Raw genomic sequence first — 17,224 nt, 5'->3', positions numbered from 1 at the left:
TGAGTGGGAGTGGGGATTTGTGATCTTTGTTCCTAAATTATTGATCAGTACTGAACATTTGCACCATCGTATTTTTTGTGCATATATTGTTCTTGCTCAACTCATTTTTTTTTTTATCGATGAATTATTGTTCATGTTGGTCTTTGGATGTAAAGATGGAGGATGGAAACACAAGACATTTTTGGACAGGCAGTTTATTTTGTAGTCACTGAATGCCAGTATAGATATATATGTAAAAAACCTACTATCATTAACAGCTTTTTAAACCAGCTTTGTCAGATTTCGCATTATATCCAAATAAACCCATCACATCTTATATACTTAAGACTAAATGAAAGCTAACATGTACTTTGTGTGTAGTGCAAAGGTCGGTTGAGTGACAGAGGTTGTCTATATTGTTTTGAAGAGACCAGAGACGATGTAGTCTGTGTGAACTCCATCGAGGAGCCCGGTGCCGTTATTGTGAATGAACCAGCAGGGCACTTTTTCTCCATTCTTCACGTCCTGTCTGAAATCTCTCTTCCAGCCCCTGGAGTTGTGTGGGATTTAATTAAAATCTGAATGAATTTTCTGTCTCTCTTGAGGTGCGAATTCAGCAATGCATTTTATGTTCGTCTTCATTCACCTGGTAACCGTGAGCTTGTTTCCTTTCACAAACATGTTGGCATCTTGTTTATCAGGGTCCTTTCCTGGAAACAAGTCACTGACCTCAAAGTTCACGCCATGGTAGAACTGACCTGCAGTAAAAAAAAGAGTCCAAATTAAAGAGATAGTTCACCCAAAGATGGAAATTTGCTGTTAATTTGATTACCCTCAGGCCATCAAAGATGTAGTTTTTTTTTAGCTGAAATCATGGTCCTTGGTGATTGATGAGTCAAAAAAAAAAAAAAAGTAACACAAGCAACACAAAATTAATACCTGTGGATCCTAATGATATATTGAAGTCTTATGAAGTGAGATGATCTGTCTGTGCAAGAAACTGAACATAATCTACTACGTTATTACCTGTAATCTATAACCTCAGGTAAACCAGGAACCAGTTCTTTTAAGTGAAAGAATTCACCCAACCGAATTGAAACGTGCAATATATCATCTAGAGCCGAAGTGACGGTAGCCTTTGATTTGCAGTTTATGAATCACCAAGGACAACGGTTTCAGCTATAAATCTTCTTTACTGTTCTACTGATGAAAAAGAGTCACCTGAGTCACTCTGATGGACTGAGGGTGAGTAAATGATGATTTTTGGGTGATCTATCCCTTTAAAGTCAGGATAACAGTAAATGAGCTGGGTGGTGTGAAAGTGGTGTGAGGTTGCAGGATTTTTGAAAGTTCCAAGTTCTTATACATTCAAACTTCACTCTGATACCGGTTCATCATAAACATTTTCCCAACTTTTACATTTCGATTATCTTTGCTGTCATCTGACACTAGAATTTAATCTTTAAATATGCTAATAATTTAAGTGTTCCATATAAACTATTTCAAATCTCAACTTGAATATTTTCATACTGTACAATATAATGTTGAGGTTTCCAAATTTATTTAGACAAGATAATAGAGAATTTTAATATTGGCCATTTATCAGTTATTGGTCATAGTTATTGGGTAGCATTGGTATTGCTCCCGGAAAGTTACTGTCCTGCAAACGTCAGTTCCAACTCTGCTCCAACAAACTGCCTGTAATTATCAAGTAACCCTGAACACCTTGATGAACTGATTCAGTTGTGTTTGATTGGGGTTGGAGCTGAAATCTGCAGGACGGTACAGTAAGCTCTCTTCAGGAACAGGTTTTGTAGAGAGTACATAGTGCACATGTATAGTACGTCATTTGTCACACAACTAACGAGTTGTGAAATGTTTGGAAAGACAAACAAACTTGAATGTGGGGATGATCAAAGATTCATATAGGATAATTAAAAAAGTCATAACAAAGTTGTATCTATGTACAGTTTTTCTGCTAAGAACATCTCATTTTACCAAGCAGGCCGTGGACATTGCTTGAAAAGAGGTGACTGTCCAAGGTGTAGAACCCGAGGTAGTCTTGATGATACGGGTGCATCTTCCATATTTTGTGCAGGATAATAAGAAACTTGACTGAGTTCCTTAGGGTCACCGTTAAACTGCGATCTTTGATCACCTGCAGATCCATGCTGGAGAAAGCAAAATATGGAGGATTGTGCTACAAATCGAATTCTCATAGAAGAAGGTGAATTAAAATTCTGCCATAATTTCTTTTCTAAACCCATATGCTAAACTAAGCACTGTTTAATATAAATGTATTTATTTCACTTACTTCAGTCCTTCTAAAGTCTTGTTGTTAGTCCATGAGAAGTTTGCATGTTTTCCCCTTTCAGACACTAAGATCTCCTTTGTGCTCACCATCAATCTGATACCAAACTTCTCATTAACAATCCCAAAGCGCCCAAAATAGGTGTGCATCTTGTTTCCTGGAATGATCTTCTTATCTCCAATGATCTGGCCATTCACTACAATGCCTGAATATGATTAAATATGAGAAGAAAGAGAATAAACCTAGTCACAATTACCCGCATCTAAACTTTTTTTCTTGTTTTTTTTTTGACAGAATGAATCACCTGTAGGTGGGTCTCTAACAAGGTTGAAGATGGTACCAGGTTTGTGATCAATGTTGAAGCACAGAGCATCGTTCTGATCTGGCAGCTCAATGATGAAGTGTGGATCTCCATCAACTCCAAGACAACAAGAGACAAACTCATGAGTAACATCAGACATTTTTCTTTACTTTAAAAGTTCTCTTTAAAATTTATTCAAATTACAAAAAATCTCTTCTCACCAAAATAGGAAGAGATCAAATTTTGGGGTTTTAGTCCTTGGACTTGGTAAACACTGCCAGCCTTTTGAGGTGGAGCATAGAGGGCACTTAAATCTTCAAGTAGTTGTGAGATAGCGATACAGAGTGTTCATTCCAGAGATTTTGTAACACAAGTAAGATAAGACACTTCTTAATGTTCACAATGATGATGCACCAGTCAAATTCCTCTTACCAGGTTCTGTTGTGTCCTCTCGCTGATCTGTGAATCAAAAGAACACGTGTCACATGTGTGTTAATGTGTCACATTAGCCCCTCTTCAGTTGGTCACATTTTTGGGCCATCAGCATAATAATTATAAAATTAAAGTCCAAAGAACTCATAATTTGAATATTGCTTTTTACATTGAATTATATTGTCATTGGCTTCTACAAAATACAATGGATGTGCAGTTCAACTTGTGGGAGTTGAAGGTGTATCGGTTTTTATCAGCCCACGAGGAAACAAAGGTAGGTTTACTAGGTACTAGGCTGGTACATTGAAAAGGTTCTAGAAAGAATTAGTTTCTGGATTTGTTGAAGTTGGTGAGATTTGTCGAGGGCAAATTTGGAAATGACTGTGTCATCAAATTTTGATTTACCTACCTGTGAGCTGCATATACTTGTCTAAAGTTTAGAACACCTCCATTTTCTGAATTAGAAAAAGAGGCGAATCACCGTCAGTGGACTACTGGAAAAGGGACTTTTAAAAAGTTCTAATTGTTTATGTGTTGTATGCTTTATTTCAAAGTACACTGAGACATTAAACTGCATAATTCGAATCCGAGTGTGTGACAGATGCATGAGGTCAAAATTCCCCTGCATGGATTTCACATCAGATTCAAGTATGTAAATCTTTGAAGGTAAACACACCAATAAACCTGCTTAGTTTGAAAGTGACCTCTAGTAACTAGTGCTTCATGAATCTCTACATCATTGATAATGGACAATGGACCTCCACTGCCCTTTGTAGTGCAACCGTGACCTCCCTAGTAAAAAAGTATATTTAAAATACATTATTACATACTAAGTATAGTTCAAATCTATTAACATATTTACTGACATGTTGCTCAAGACTTACTGATATAAAAATCATAATGAAACTTTATTTGGAGTACTACTTGTGCACAATGCACATTTCTAAATATTAAGCCTAAAATGTGTTTTAATGTCACTATTGATGATGATTGCATGATCTTTGAATGATATCTGTCTTTAAATGCAAGACATTTAAAGTGTACCTGAAGTATACTTGCAATAGTTCCACTTTAGCACAATCAAATATACTTCAGTATATCTTTAGTTGGACGTTAGCTCTACTTCCACACAATTAAACTGCATTAAGTACAAAATTAGTTGTAGATTTAAGTATGCCAGTTTAGTATACCAAAAGTACAATTGCAGGGTATTTTTATTAAGTACATAAATACGTAAATGTATTTGTAGTAGATTTAGCATGAAACAAATGTATTTCAAATACATTTTAGTATATTTATTTTTCAGGTCTGGCTTTGTGAGACAGTCTTATCAGGTTAATATCTTTACGTAAAAAAGCAGAAGAAAGAAAGTCATACAGGTTTGAAACAAAATGAGGGTAAGTAAATGATGACAGAATTTTCATCTCTTTAAAATGTAAAAACTACAAGTACCTTCAGTCAGCTTGTCAGCAATGAGTGTTTCATCTTCATCTTCGGTCTCTGGTTTGGTGACCACCATGGAGGTAAGCGGCGTGACAAAGTTATATCTTAGAGAAAGGTCTAGAGCTTGAGCTGTGGTGTTCTCCTTGTCTTCTGGTGAGCATTTCTCTCTGTTAACACGTTATTGGAAACTGTATTCTTTTTGTCATTCTCAGGTAATATTAGAAATATTGGAGTGCATGTTTGACCTTTTATCCAAGAGCTGCTGGATGGTCAGGTATGCCCACAGTCGCTCTATGAAATCCCCAAAGATGTACTCCTGATCAGGAAACACACTGTCCCACTCTTCAGCAATCGCTACACCCTCAAACACAAACTGGTCTCCCAACTGAAATCAGGTGTATGCCACTAATGAAACAGTACAATCAAACTGATTTTTATTTAATAACTAATAGTTTGCTTTGCTTACCCCATTTGCTGATACTTCAGTCTGAAAGGTGTTGGTCTCAAGTTCTTGTAGACGTCCAGCTACAACAATCTCAGAGCCTTTGAAGAACTGTCTAAAGTGACTTTGTGTCAAGTCAGTTACAGCATTGCCAGGATAATTGAGATTCACCTCTAAGAGAAGTGGGGTAGCCACCTCATCATAAAAACCCTGTAGAGATAGAAAATCATTCAGGACCTGGATGCAATCTGGATCAGGTTACATTTATTAAATATATACCAGTATATTTTATTGTCTGAGAATACCTGTAGTTGAAGGGCAGCATCGGAGGCCTCATAGACTCTTCGAGCGAGTCCATCGTTCTGCTTGGCCAATGTGTCAAGAAGGCTGTAGTCCACATCATAGCCAAAGCCCAAACAAAAGAGACTCATGCTTCCATTAATAGCATTCTGGACATTTTCTTGGATTTTGGATAGATCTCGCTGGCCTTAAACACACATTATTCATTGCAGATTGTTAAATCAGTATAAATTAAGGTTTGGGATGGATTTTATAAAGCAGAAGTTTTCAAACTTTTTATTGCCATGGACCTGCAATATAATGATCCCCTTATAAGGGATACCTTTCTTAAAATAAAAAAGGCAATTATAAATTGTCTTAAACGGTTTAAAAAAGTTACTAAACATGATGTTGTAAAGGAACATTATAACCTTTTTATTAGTGCTTAGATGACCTGATTTTATATTACAACATTTAGCTGGTGACTTTATATGTATAGTACTTATTTTTTATGCATTTAGCATTTTATATACTTTGGCTCTCAGAGTCCAGGATGTTGATTTCTGTTTGACTAGTTAAAGGGATAGTTCACCCAAAAATGAAAAATCATTTACTTCCCTTTAGTTGTTCCAAACCTGCAAGGGTTTGTTTGTTCTGTTGAACACAGAACAAATATATTTTGAAGAATGTAACCAAACAGTTTCTGGTCCCCAATGACTTCCATAGTATTTTATTTTTTATTTTTTCTGTACTGTGAATGTCAATGGGGACCTGAAATAGCTTGGTTACCCACATTCTTCAAAACATCTGCCATTATGTTTAACAGAAGAAAGAAACTCATAAAGGTTTGGAACAACTAGGGTGAGTAAATGATGACAGAATTTTAATTTCTCAACAGCTTACAATGTAAAAAAAAATGAAATAAATTAAAACAATGGTGTGTAGCCAAATATTTTTCAACTAAATAGCTTTTAAAAATACACATATTGAAGAATAAAAACAAATTTCAAGCAAAAAACAAATTGTGTCTTCAATATGTAACTGCAGAAGGCTTAAGTTTTAAGAGAAGCAAACAGTGTTTCTCTTTTTTTTAACATTACTACTAATCACATAATAAGCATTAATGATATTATAAACAGTGCTAGGTCTGTTTAGGCTGCATTTAGACTTTTATTATTACATATTAGATGTTTAGTCCTGTCTGCTTACAATGCCTTAAAAAATTTGCATCACACAAGTATCATGTAAATTTATTTCGCAAAGGTGTATTCTAAAGCATATTGAATGCCCAGCGAAGACAACATTAAATGATTAATAATTATTACCAAAGAAGAAGTATTTTAAAACAGTTTTGTTTTCTGCAAAGCCAATACACACCAGAACTGGGTCGCCCATCAGTGAGTAGAATGATCATGGACATGTCTGGGAAAGAGTGACTTTTTTCTGTGGTAAGCATGTCCACCGCAAACAAAAGGCCCTTGTTTATATCAGTCACTAATGGAAAATATGAGAGAATGTTTAATACAGAATCAGTAAAACATAGAACCAGTAATTTACTGCAAAACAAAGACTCGTTGTGGTTTATTTGAGAACAATGGCTCAATATGTCAGAGTGCTTACAGCTAGGCTATGATTTCAACCTTGTGCCGGGTTTAGAGTCCTTTTGTTTCACTTCATATACTTACTGTGTCTCGCTTCAATAGTCTTGACAAATTCTTTCGCTTCTGTCACATTCTCTGGTGTAGCTTTGCTAAGAAATGGTCTCCACGACTCTATAGTGTCATCAAACGTGACTAGCCCAAAGTAATCATCTTCATGCAGTTCACTTAATATAGTCATCAGAGCTTCTCGAGTCTACCAACAGATAATCAGCAGATGATTGAAATGTACAAACTAGGAGGAGAGTATAGGAAGGTGTTTATCTGACTCACTTGTTTCATCTTCTCTCCCTCCATGGAGCCACTTCGGTCTATCACAAATACCACATTTTTAGGCATTTGTGGCAAATCATCTGGGGCAAAAAAGTGTACAAAGTAGCCATTTATTATCTGAAACAGAAACACGAGAACATTCGAATAAGGCATGATTAGTAAGAAATTCATTGTGAGAAGAGGCTTTGTTGATACTGTACCTGAATTTCACCTATATCCTGTGGGTGGTTCACATCATATCTGATGAATAAATCTCCATCAACTAATGTTTCTTCGCAGTCTGAGCATGTCTTTTGCTGATCCAGTGTAGGAGAGAAGTACACATGTGCCTGAGGAGGATCATAGAGGATCAATGTTACAAGCAACAAGGAAGTGTTTCTTCAAGTAGTTACAAATTTGTATTTTTTTTAAACTAATGTGCTTTTAGGCTCTTTATTGGTAAAGTGAGATGCTTAATGATTAAACTTTTATCACTAGATCAAAATACTTATTTCTGGAAACTGTTGCCTGGTTAGGACACAGTGTAAGGTGGAGCTAGTCAATGAAACTAAACTAGTTTCCAGGTAATTGCAATAGTTTAAAATAAACTATAGTTTTTTTGTATGAAATTAAGTTTCAGGTTTCAGATATAAATTCGAAATTATGATAAATTTAGTCACAGTTATAAAGCTATGTTATAAAATACTCACAAGTAAAGTTGCAATTATGAGAAATAAAAAAAACTAAATTGGTTAGATATGAAGTCACAATTTGAGAAATAATCCACGACTGTCAATCACAGTAGTCAATTGTGAAGTCTCTATTACAAGACATGCAACTTTTTTTGCAATTACAAGAAATCGTTACAATTAAAATAAAGTCACAAAAGTTGCCACTGCCTTTTTATTTAAATCATGTATGTATGTATGTATGCATGTATGTATTTATTTTATTTAGTTTGGTTTGGCTTTTTGTTTTGTTTTATTAAGGTATAAACAGGCGTCCATATCAATTAACCAGTGGGTAATTGAGATTAAACTATACTTTTTTGTAAGAAATTAAGTTTCAGGTTTGAGATATAAATGTGCAATTACAAGAAATTAAGTCGCAGTTACCAGATATAAAGAAATGCTCAGACTTGTGACACAAAGGAGCAATTTTAAGAAATAAAAACAAAACATATGAAATCACAATTTGAGAAATAATATGATCGTCACAGTAGTCATTTGTGAAATATTAAGTCGCAATTGCAAGATATAAACTCGCAACTTAATCAACCAATGTTAGGGGATTGTTGGAAACTTTAATTTTAACCTTTTTATCAGTGACAGTTTTCTTCACTAGAGGGAGCAGTTCATTGGTGATGAATGTACCGTTGACGTCCACAAACGCAATTCCGTTAGGTTCATAGATATCTACCACAATCTGTGGATGAGAGACATGACCGATATATCATAACTTCTAATATTTAAGTATTTCAACTGAATATGTGCAATGAAAGAGTTTGAGAAAGAAACTAATGATGAACCTCAAAATTCTGAACCAGCTGTTTCGGTCGGACACCTATCATGATCTCATAGCTGCCAAGACGCCGTTGCAGAAGCTCTTCGTAAGTAAGAGTGAATGTGACGCGGCTCTGGGGTGCGATGTTCACGGACACAGAAAACGTCTCCATGTTCCTTCCCGAAGCCCTGAAAAGCAAAAACAACAAAAACAATCTAATTTCTGGTAAGTGAGATTAGCAAATACTGAAAAGCAAATGTGTACTCTGTCAGCATTCCAGAGCTTTGCCATTGACATGTACTTACTTAACCAGGCCAGCAGTTAGGCCAGATGACACAGCGCTCTCATACTGCTGCCTGGCCTGCTCTTTTTCCTTCACCTCGCTGACATATATCCTGCCCTCAATCTCTCTAAAAAAACAAACACAAAATATTTCATGAGGCACTAGTTGGTTTTGGGCATGCTAGAAAAAGATTGTGAGTGTAATATATATATTTATAGCTTGTGCAAAGAAAGGAGGACTAACATGCTAAAGTTGGTGATGAAGGCTGTTTTGGGTAAGTCCACCTCAAAGAACACTTCCTGTGATGCATTGGCTGTGTTCAAGGCTTTGGTGGTCATGACAGTGTGAGCAAAACGAGATGCGACCTTGCAGTCCACTCGCATACTTTGCACTTCTATCTGAGAGAGAGACTGATAGATAGTAAGAGAAAGTTAGAATCCACTGAACAGTAATAGTTATATTGAACTTATATTTAATATATGCATATTGTCAAAGCGCCAGAACAAATGAATTTCTTTTATAACTTATGGATGATATCTTCAACATCCTAAAAGATTTCAGTGCTGTATGTTAAATTTATAGTTTTTAACTGTAGTTATGACAACTCTCAGGATAGATTGTAAAATCTTTATTAACGTAAATAAAATGTGCATAGGTTTGGTTTTGGCGGACTATATCTGCTACACTGCTGCAGCACAGCAAGTAAACTTGTTTCTGCTAAATGCTCGGATCTTAAAATGAAAAGGAAACATGTTGCTGCTGCTAGAGAAAGGAAGATCCTCGTAGGAGATCTAGGCAGGTGGTGCTGGGGAGGAGGAGGCTAAGATGAGGACGCGCATTGCGCACAGACATAGAATTCATTGAATACGTCCTGGTTATATAGGTAAACGGTAATGAGTACATGAATCCGATTGGCTGGAAACATTGAATTGAATGAACCAGTTAGAATGCAAGTAGAGTTTCTAATATAACTATTAATTTTTATGACTTTGCAAAGCCATGCTCACCACTTCTTGCTTGTATAATTCAAAATAGTGTCTACTAGAGGCATGTGATTTAAGACCAAGAGGTGATTAGGCCTTTTTACACCAAGATGAATGTTCAGTGTCAAAATTCAGTAAAAATTCATGAAAATTCACACGCTTACATGCTTATTCACATGTGTACACTTTTCCAATGCATTGCAAAAGCTGGCCATAAAATTCACACTTATGGTCATGTGCCCAGACCTGCAGCTGTTACATAAAACTAATACTTGGTGGCATTCATGAACAGACTGTTTTGCTAAGCGATTATAAATAGGAATAATTCGGAACCAGCTCTCTTGTCTCTGTACTCTTGATCAACACCATAGCAAATACAAAAATTTGAATGGCGGTTTGAAAACATCTGTCCACCATATTTTTAATGCATAAACAGACATGGCCATTCTTAACTTTTGACATTCAACATTTGACATGTTCAAAAGAGTATGTCAGTCACTTTTTTGAGGGAAAAACTTTTGATAACGTTGATTTGTTTAATTTTCTAATCACATTTTGCTTAACAGTCAATATACATCAACAGAGTTAGAACAGGTTAGAAATTTCACATGATTTTAGCGTGTTTAAAATTACATGGAACTTCCGTGGAACACTAATGGAGAAACTATCCAAGAAATTTGGTGTTCAAGGCATTCTACATTCACTCTACAGTGAAAGTGAAAGTGGATGGGGCCCAGGGGCTGTCAAGCTCTAAAATCACCATCAAAACTTGGTAAAGTAGTCCATACAAATTGTGCACTACGTATATTTAGAATATACTTATATGGTAACTTTATACGAGGGAACAACTTAAGTATATGACAGATATGACAAGTAAATGACACTTGTTTGTCGGGACTCCTTGTTGAATGTCCTCCTTGTTCTCGGTTTTCCTGTGGATTATTAAAGACTGTTTTTCAAGTACTCCTCGTTTCCTCGTTCCTTGCTCCTCGAATGTGAATTGTGACAGCCACCAAGCAAAGCTAACATATTTGATGATGACCAGGTCAGGTAGTGACTATCTGATGTCCAGCAGGCAAGTGTGAAAGATGTTCGGGACAGTTGATTGATCTGTCACTGCTCCGATGGGGCCACTGGTGCGTCCTCAGCCAGCCTCATACTCACCGTCCCACAGCGACACCCCATAAGCACCACCACATTCACTAATTCATACAATATGCATCTATGTAACTGAAAGCATTCTGAAAGACTGCTTATGTGATATCAACATGTCAATTTATTATAAGCATATATAATAAATATAATATAAGCCTCCTCCTGGATATCCGTCCTCCTCCGGAACCTCCTCCCAAGTTCCCACCCACGCCTCCCTCTGTTGTTGCTATGGTGCGAGGACGCACCTTCCAGGAGGGGGCGTTATGTCAGGATTATGGACTATTCTGTGTGTGTTTTTGCCCCTGTGATTATGAAAACACCGAAAGAGTGTAGTTTGAGTTTGCTTTCGTTTCATATCTCCTTTAGTGATTCACATTCAATGCTGCGCAAGAGTTGCGCAATAGCACTGGTCATCAACAGAAACACAGCGTGATTTTCAAAAAGTAGGTGCTTCGCAACATGAACGGGTTGAATTTATGAATGAACGTGCGAAAGTTCTGTTACAAAACGATGTTGTTACGTATCCTCACGCTTTTTTAAGTGGGTATACAGAAATCCTTCACCTTTCCTAGTGGGTATACGGCGTATACCTGCGTATCACGTAGCTACACCACTGTATACAGTATCTCACAGAAGTGAGTACACCCCTCACATTTTTGTAAATATTTTATTATATCTTTTCATGTGACAACACTGAAGAAATGATAAAATACAATTTTTTTTGGTGGGGTTCTCCTGGTACAATTCACATTCCAGGGCCTAAATTTCACGTTATTGGGGTCGCTTCAACCTTCTGCCATAAAAATCAACCGGCGGCAATCGCGGATTTGGCAACACTGGTCCGCAAACTAAGTTTCATATAACTCCTCCCCGAACTTCCCGCTGCCCTGTATCTTGGTCTCTCATTGGCTGTAGGTCATCGCCGATGTGTTTTTCAGTCAGAACTCATTTCACACAGCGTGATTGTGAATTGCCGACAGCTCCAGATATTTAGCAAGCCAAATATTTCACGGGTGTCTGCGATTTCCTCAGATCGCGTCTTTGATAATTGTGTGATTGTCACTCGCGTGAACGAGCACCGATTTGCCTCCGATTTCGGGCATTTGTCGGTGATTTCGCAAAACCTGTCGGCGAGTGAAAAATCGGGTTAAAATTGTGCAGTGTGAACACGGCATTAGGGCTGCACGATAAATCGCATGTGATTGTCATGCATAGAACCTTGCCTGTTTTATGACCACGCCTTTAAATAAAAGCTTTGCAGATGGATCCGCACGTCTCACGTCTCGTTCGCCCCGTAACATATATATATGAAATGTAATGGGTTACAGATTACAAGGTACTCTATTTAAAATTTAATAACTAGTGTAAATGTTTTAATTACTTTATTAAATCAATGTAATTGATTGCATTTGATTACATTTTTGATTACTTTTCTAAATTTCTAACTAATGTTTTCAACTCATAATCAGTTAATAAACTCTCAGACAGATTGTAGCCTAAAGCTTTCAGTGGCAATGTAGGTCGATGTAACTGGCAGACGTGGTGCGCTGCAAATTCAAACAAGCAAACCAATCAAAAGCATCACTTTACTAAACTGCCTTTAAATGGCAGAAGGCATTGTGCAGATTACAGATTAGAAGCAGGCAAGGCAACAAATGAATCTTATTCAACATATCCTAGCTTTTTACAGAAGATATTCAGATGTAACCCCCTTTGTAATCATTCACATTTTCATAAGTAACTGTTATTTAATTACACAAATTTTTTTTCTCAGTAACGATAGATAGATAGATAGATAGATAGATAAATATTGGAAGAATTAAAGGAAACAAATGACACTCGCCAGTGTTGTGCTCTTGATATAGCCTTGAGAAACTAAAAAAACCTTACCTGTTTTGCTGAATTATTGTTTTGATCTCTGATGGGCATAGTGTCTTGAGCTTTAGCAGTAAGAATCACACAAATAGACACACACATCCACAGCATGACTTTAACTGCAGACATGGTGAAGCCTGGTCCGAACTGACTTCAACGCTGGGTGTAAATGTTTTTAAATGAGAGTGAAATGAAGAGAGCGAGAGACGGATGAATGACCGCCTGTGTGTGTTGTCCAGGCACTTTAAGGGTTGCCAAAGGGGTGTGTGCGTGTGTCCAATAATCTAGTACATTCTCCACTGCCTACCCACTCCACCCAGAACAGACATCCATCCGTCTGTCCATCCGTATATATATATATATATATATATACTCTGTCTGTCTGCATCATGTCTGTCCACCTACAGTGGCAAGAAAAAGTATGTGAACCTATTAGAGTTGATTGGTTTCCTGTGTTAATTGGTCATAAAATGGCATCTGATCTACATCAAAGTCACAAGTATAGACAAACAAAATGTACTTAAGCTAAAAACACACAAACAACTATAATTGTCTTTATAGAACACATCCCATTAAACATTCACAGTGCTATGGGAAAAAGTAAGTGAACTTGAGTCCCTTGTTTGTCCTGAGCAGTTAAACTGCCCACTTGTCTTCAGAAATATCCTTCAGGTCCTGCACATTCTTTGGTTTTCCAAACTCTAACTTATACATTTTGTATATTTTAGTTTTCCCAGCAGTTGGGTGTAAAGTAAAAATGTAAAGTAAAATATAAAAAATGTCTGTTAATGCATTTAAAAAAAGTTTATACTCTATATTTTATAATTATCTGTGAAACAAGCATTTTACCATCACAGAGTTTTGCAAGTTCTGATGTGGGAATGCTGATGTGCTTTGCCTCTAAAGTGCTTTCTTTTTCATGAAAGTACAGATGCTTTTTGTGGTGTGATGAGAAACTCTTTAGACCCTCTGTTTGCTTGAATAACTAACACATAACCTCTCATTTATCAGAGGTAACTCCTCTATACTGTATGTACTAAGAGAGAGAGTTAATGTGCCATAAGTTGTGCCCGAGAGCAGCCAAATGACAAGCAATCAAGCTGCTGAGAGAAATAGAGAGACGAGAGTGATCAAGTGTGTCAATGAGCCTGTTCATGGTTTTCTGGACTCCAGTGTGTCATGTCTGGTCAGCATTGCTAAGGCGCTAGAGTGTTTGCATGTGTTTTGGTTTTCTCACCACTCCCTCTTTAACAAGACTGAAGTCAGATATGATGTCATTCTTCAAAAGGTAAACATTCAGTCAGCACTGAAGCAACACAACCCAGGGATGGCTGCAAACGTGCCCTCACTGTGCATCCAAAATGATTGCAAGGAATACCTCTATAGCTCTCATCTCATTCCTGTCATATAGGTAAACATTCAGTCAGCACTGAAGCAACACAACCCAGGGATGGCTGCAAACGTGCCCTCACTGTGCTGGGTGAGTTTTATTTAAGTCAACTATTAAATTAAACAAAACTAAAAAAAAAATATATATTATATTGCTGCCTTAAAATGGGCTGGAAAAAAAAAAAAAACACACACACAGAATTATTAAAGGCAACAGCAATAATCAAAAGATGAACATTTATTATCAATCAAGAAAACAAGGACAAAATACAAATGGAATTTATTTGGGTGAATACAGCATAGTTTACAATATTACATACATTTGTTTTCTCACCACTCCCTCTTTAACAAGACTGAAGTCAGATATGATGTCATTCTTCAAAAGGTAAACATTCAGTCAGCACTGAAGCAACACAACCCAGGGATGGCTGCAAACGTGCCCTCACTGTGCATCCAAAATGATTGCAAGGAATACCTCTATAGCTCTCATCTCATTCCTGTCATATAGCAACCAGCATATAGGTCAGAGTTTTTAAAAGGGAATCTACCTTAAAAAAAAAAAAAAGCGCACAGAACACATGCTCGGTTATTTTGAGCGAGCTGGCTGGGTTAATGTTTTTACCCAACATGCTGGGTTGTTTTATTTAAGTCAACTATTAAATTAAACAAAACTAAAAAAAAAAAAAATATTATATTGCTGCCTTAAAATGGGCTGGAAATTAAAAATCACACACAGAATTACTAGAGGCAACAGCAATAATCAAAAGATGAACATTTATTATCAATCAAGAAAACAAGGACAAAATACAAATGGAATTTATTTGGGTGAATACAGCATAGTTTACAATATTACATACATTTAAACTAGTTCAACAAGCATTTTAGAAATAAAGTAGCATTGAAAGTAACATTTTCATTTCCGTTCTCTGTAATCACTTTTTACTGAAATAGTGCTAATTCGTGTGCTGGTGTGTCGCCAAAATCTGAGTCGGTGAAGGGCTGCTGTTCGTGGGGGAACTGCGAAGAGAACTGCTCTCTCCTGTGGACTTAAAAAGCATGTGCTCTGACAAGCTCAACTCAGCGGTTGGGTAGAAAAAAATAACCCAGCATTAAAAATGACCCAGCAACTTAGTTGCAGAAAAACTACCCAGCACCTGGGTAAAAAATATTAAAAACAACTCAATAAAATGACCCAACAAGCTGAACCCAGCATTTGGTTTAAAAAAAAAAAAGAAAATAACCCAGCAACTGGGTAAAAATATATTAAAAACAACCCAATAAAATTACCCAACAAGCTGAACCCAGCATTTTGGTTAAAAAAATTAACCCAACAAACAAGCTCAACTCAGCGGTTGGGTAGAAAAAAATAACCCAGCATTAAAAATGACCCAGCAACTTAGTTGCAGAAAAACTACCCAGCACCTGGGTAAAAAATATTAAAAACAACTCAATAAAATGACCCAACAAGCTGAACCAAGCATTTTGGTTAAAAAAAATAACCTAGCAACTGGGTAAAAATATTAAAAACAACCCAATAAAATGACCCAACAAGCTGAACCAAGCATTTTGGTTAAAAAAAATAACCTAGCAACTGGGTAAAAATATTAAAAACAACCCAATAAAATGACCCAACAAGCTGAACCAAGCATTTTGGTTAAAAAAAATAACCTAGCAACTGGGTAAAAATATTAAAAACAACCCAATAAAATGACCCAACAAGCTGAACCAAGCATTTTGGTTAAAAAAAATAACCTAGCAACTGGGTAAAAATATTAAAAACAACCCAATAAAATGACCCAACAAGCTGAACCAAGCATTTTGGTTAAAAAAAATAACCTAGCAACTGGGTAAAAATATTAAAAACAACCCAATAAAATGACCCAACAAGCTGAACCCAGCATTTGGTTTAAAAAAAAAAAAAAAAAACGGCAACTGGGTAAAAATATTAGAAACAACCCAATAAAATGACCCACCGTGCTGAACCCAGCATTTGGGTTAAAAATTTTTTTACTGCACTTTGTTATTCTTCTAGTTATTTCCCTATGGTGGCTAATGAACCAGAAGTCACGCACATTACCAGAAAATGGCTTACTTCCGCTTTAAGGAATAAGGTGGATATGACAAACAAATTAACAAACTAACTAACTAAACAAATATGGCATTCAAACTTATTTTGGATAATTTCTATAATGATCAGTTATTTTGTTTGTATGCACTCCACAAGTTTGTACTAAGACCTTTGTAACTTTATAAAAGTGGTATGCTGATAATACAATTTATCTGTATGAAATTATTCATTAAAAAATTTGCCTGAAAACTGCAAAAAAATAGGGGGTGATCATTTGGACCCCCCTTTTCATCCATGCTCTACCTTGTCTCTAAACTTTATTTTGGGGCTTCTGTTCGTCTTCATGGCTTCTGGCATATTTGACCCCAGTAAGAGCGTTCTGAATCAGTGTTTAGTCAGTAATGCATGTGAAATCTATGGGCTGGAATGAAGCTGTGTGCTTTGCACGTTTAGTTCTGTCCCGTGGCTCCTGCAGTCTCGCTGGCACATACTGGGCAGGGCTGAGGATGTGCTGTCAGAATCTCCACTGAGGAGGTGGCATCATCACAGAAACAGACAACATCATCGCTATGGAAACAATGCAGACCAGAAGGAGTTTGGTCCGGATGAATATAGGATTTGGACATGTTAGGGGCCTTTCTCACATGAAGTGTTCATGTGCTTTTTGTTGCTTGTAGCGCAAGATTCTCAAAATACAGTTCAGTTCGATGGTCAGTGTTTTTTTATTGGATACTAGTTAGATATATATCGAATTTTATTGGATACTAGTAGATATATTTGTATGAGTGCTGAACCCTCTAAAGTGCGTTTTGCCTCTTTAGCTGTGATTAGATGGCTGAAGTGTATTTCCTTGAGGGAGAGGGCAGAGGAA

The 17,224-nt window shown here is 36.6% G+C and overlaps 1 protein-coding gene across 1 annotated transcript; it reads right to left on the bottom strand.

Moving 5' to 3' along the window:
• Positions 1-188: 188 nt before the first annotated feature.
• itih3a.2 (inter-alpha-trypsin inhibitor heavy chain 3a, tandem duplicate 2) lies at positions 189-13,105 on the bottom strand. Its single transcript, XM_016520352.1, has 20 exons — positions 12,912-13,105; positions 9,127-9,293; positions 8,906-9,010; positions 8,626-8,788; positions 8,412-8,522; positions 7,319-7,447; positions 7,119-7,235; positions 6,873-7,041; positions 6,565-6,681; positions 5,214-5,395; positions 4,933-5,118; positions 4,712-4,851; positions 4,476-4,633; positions 3,024-3,050; positions 2,813-2,905; positions 2,595-2,708; positions 2,294-2,495; positions 1,978-2,150; positions 626-737; positions 189-529 (listed from the first exon to the last, which is right to left on the bottom strand). Exons 1-20 carry the CDS (start codon positions 13,023-13,025, stop codon positions 391-393), a joined length of 2,718 nt encoding a protein of 905 aa, XP_016375838.1. The 5' UTR covers positions 13,026-13,105; the 3' UTR covers positions 189-390.
• Between the last annotated feature and the right edge of the window lie 4,119 nt (positions 13,106-17,224).

The sequence above is a fragment of the Sinocyclocheilus rhinocerous genome, unplaced genomic scaffold (genome assembly GCF_001515625.1).
Source record: "Sinocyclocheilus rhinocerous isolate Xijiao unplaced genomic scaffold, SAMN03320098_v1.1 scaffold269, whole genome shotgun sequence".
In the NCBI taxonomy this organism is placed as follows: Eukaryota; Metazoa; Chordata; class Actinopteri; order Cypriniformes; family Cyprinidae; genus Sinocyclocheilus; species Sinocyclocheilus rhinocerous.
This window is presented reverse-complemented; position numbering and strand designations above follow the sequence as displayed.